Source organism: Tupaia chinensis, unplaced genomic scaffold (genome assembly GCF_000334495.1).
Source record: "Tupaia chinensis unplaced genomic scaffold, TupChi_1.0 Scaffold143725_1, whole genome shotgun sequence".
NCBI lineage: Eukaryota > Metazoa > Chordata > Mammalia > Scandentia > Tupaiidae > Tupaia > Tupaia belangeri.
The window spans coordinates 160,531-162,777 of record NW_006203574.1 but is presented as its reverse complement, the minus strand read 5'-3'; the positions used below and the strand labels follow the sequence as shown (position 1 = coordinate 162,777).

The 2,247-nt window shown below is 55.9% G+C and overlaps 1 gene segment (V, D, J or C); it reads left to right on the top strand.

Annotated features, from left to right (window-relative positions):
• The first annotated feature begins 307 nt into the window (after positions 1 to 307).
• LOC102483889 (immunoglobulin lambda variable 3-19-like) lies at positions 308 to 1,599 on the top strand. The segment is given in 3 exon segments: positions 308 to 373; positions 519 to 844; positions 1,522 to 1,599. Coding segments are annotated over 3 exon segments (450 nt in total).
• The last annotated feature ends 648 nt before the right edge of the window (positions 1,600 to 2,247 follow it).

Genomic DNA, 2,247 nt, shown 5'->3' with positions numbered 1-2,247 from the left:
GCCCAGCCCAGAGAAGGAGACCAGGGGACAGACTGGGATAGTGTGTGTGTGTGTGTGTATCTCTGAAGACAAGGCAATAGTGTTGGTCAGAAAAGCAGCTCAGAACACGCGGGTGTGAGGGGCAGGGGCTTATACCCTCTTCAGAAGCCTGATGGACGCCCACAGCTGGGAAGTATGACACCACCTTAGCCCTGATGAGGAGCCCAGAGAGGAGCCAATTTGCATAAACACCAAACAGCCATGGCCCCCAAGGACCTGAGGGAATAAGAGGAGCCTGGGAGCCCAGCTGTGCTGTGGGTTCAGAGGAGAGCTCGGGGCACCTCCACCATGGCCTGGACCCCTCTCCTGCTCCCCCTCCTCACTCTCTGCACAGGTGCTGCCCCCAGGGCTCAGCCCCACACAACCAGGGACCAGCCTGGCCGGACCTTCAGCTCAGCACAGGGGGTGCTGCAGGGTGTGGGGCCCTCTGGGAGTGAGACCCTCAGCCTCAGGCTCACCTTTCCTGTCCTCTCTTGCAGGCTCTGTGACCTCCTCTGTGCTGACTCAGTCACCTGCGGTGTCTGTGTCGCTGGGACAGACAGCCAGGATCACCTGCCAGGGAGGAGAATTAGGAATAGTTCCTGCTCACTGGTACCAGCAGACGCCAGGCCAGAGTCCTGCACTGCTACTCTATAATGACAATAACCGGGCTTCGGGGGTCCCTGACCGATTCTCTGGGTCCCGCTCAGGTGGAACGGCCACCCTGACCATCACTGGGGCCCAGGCTGAGGACGAGGCTGACTATTTCTGTGAGTCTTTGGACAACAGTGGTTATGTCGGCACAGTGACACGGGCAGATGGGGAAGTGAGACACAAACCCCTTCCCTATCTGGGTCTCACTCTCCCTGCAGACCCAAGAGTTCTGAGGACATAGCAGGGCTGGCCCATGTCACCTGGAGCTGAGCCCCCCATGCTGTCCTCTCCTCCCAGCCCTCCAGGTGGGATTGCAGAGGGAGTGTGGGGAGTGCACTCAGGGCTGCAGGACCAGACTGCCCTGGGATTAGGGTCTGTTATTCGAGATGCAGAGAAGCGACTTGAGTGCAAGGACAGACATGAGGACACAGCTGTCCTTCACTTATTGATCAGGGTTTCTGTGGAGGTCACTGGGCCTCTCTTTGGTTCAAATATCCAGGACTAATACCTAGCCCTGTCCAGCTGGCTGAAATCCTGACAGAGCAACACCTTGGCATGATGGGATTCTCACAGAGCAAGCCTGTGCCGTGGGCCCTGTGGGATCTGCCCGGCCCCCCTTCAGGGCTGACCCACCACCTCTGCTGGGAGCTGTCAGCCCCTCAGAGCTGGGCCCCTTCCTCCAGTTCATGCCTCTACCCAGAGAGGCCTGCTTAGATGAAAAGTCTGTTGCCGGGATCTCACGCCTTGCCTCCACTCTGGGCCACCTGTATTTCCCAGCTCCAGAACTCTCTGAAGGGAAGACTGAGGCTTCCACTGCACCCTCCCTGAGGTCAGCACCTCCTCCCCCAGGTGCCTCCTCCCTCCTTCCAAGCTGGCTTGAGACTGCAGGTCTCCATGGAGATCTGGATTCAGAGAAGCCATTTATGAGCCTGCTGTCCCCACCTCTGGCATCAGGGTCTGTGGGGGCCACTGTGCACCTGAGAGCTCTGGTTTTCCTCCTAAATTCCCAGTGTGAACACTGTTTGTCCCAGAAGATCTGTTGGTTTCCTGCATTTTTTTGCTAAAAATAATGAGCCTCATATCCTAGGAGCTCTCAGTTCTCAAAGAGCCGAAGGCCAGATCCAGGCTGCAGGTGAATCCCAGCATAGAAGAGCCTTGGTCCCAGTTGCTCCGTGACATGCACCTGGGGGCTGCACTCCAAGTCCCCACCTCCACCTCCACTTCCATGTCTACACACTCCGTGTCTTCATCCCCGACCAGAAACACAGATAGAGGTGACTCAGTGAGATTCAGAATGTCACAGTAGACACTGAAGCCTCCACCATGGTTCAGTTCATTTACCCTTTTCTACTTATTTTTCTTTCTTTTTCTTTTCTTTTTTCTTTTTTTTTCTTGGAGAGATTTTTCTATAGGGCACGTGTGCTCACCAGAAAGACAGAGAGACAGAAAGCGAGAAATCACCCCCCGGGGGGATGCCCACACCACAATTCCTTCTCTTCCATTCATCTCTCAGGAAATTGGGCATGCATGCACATGCACCCAGCATGAGTTTAAGCCACCATATCCAGGACTCGA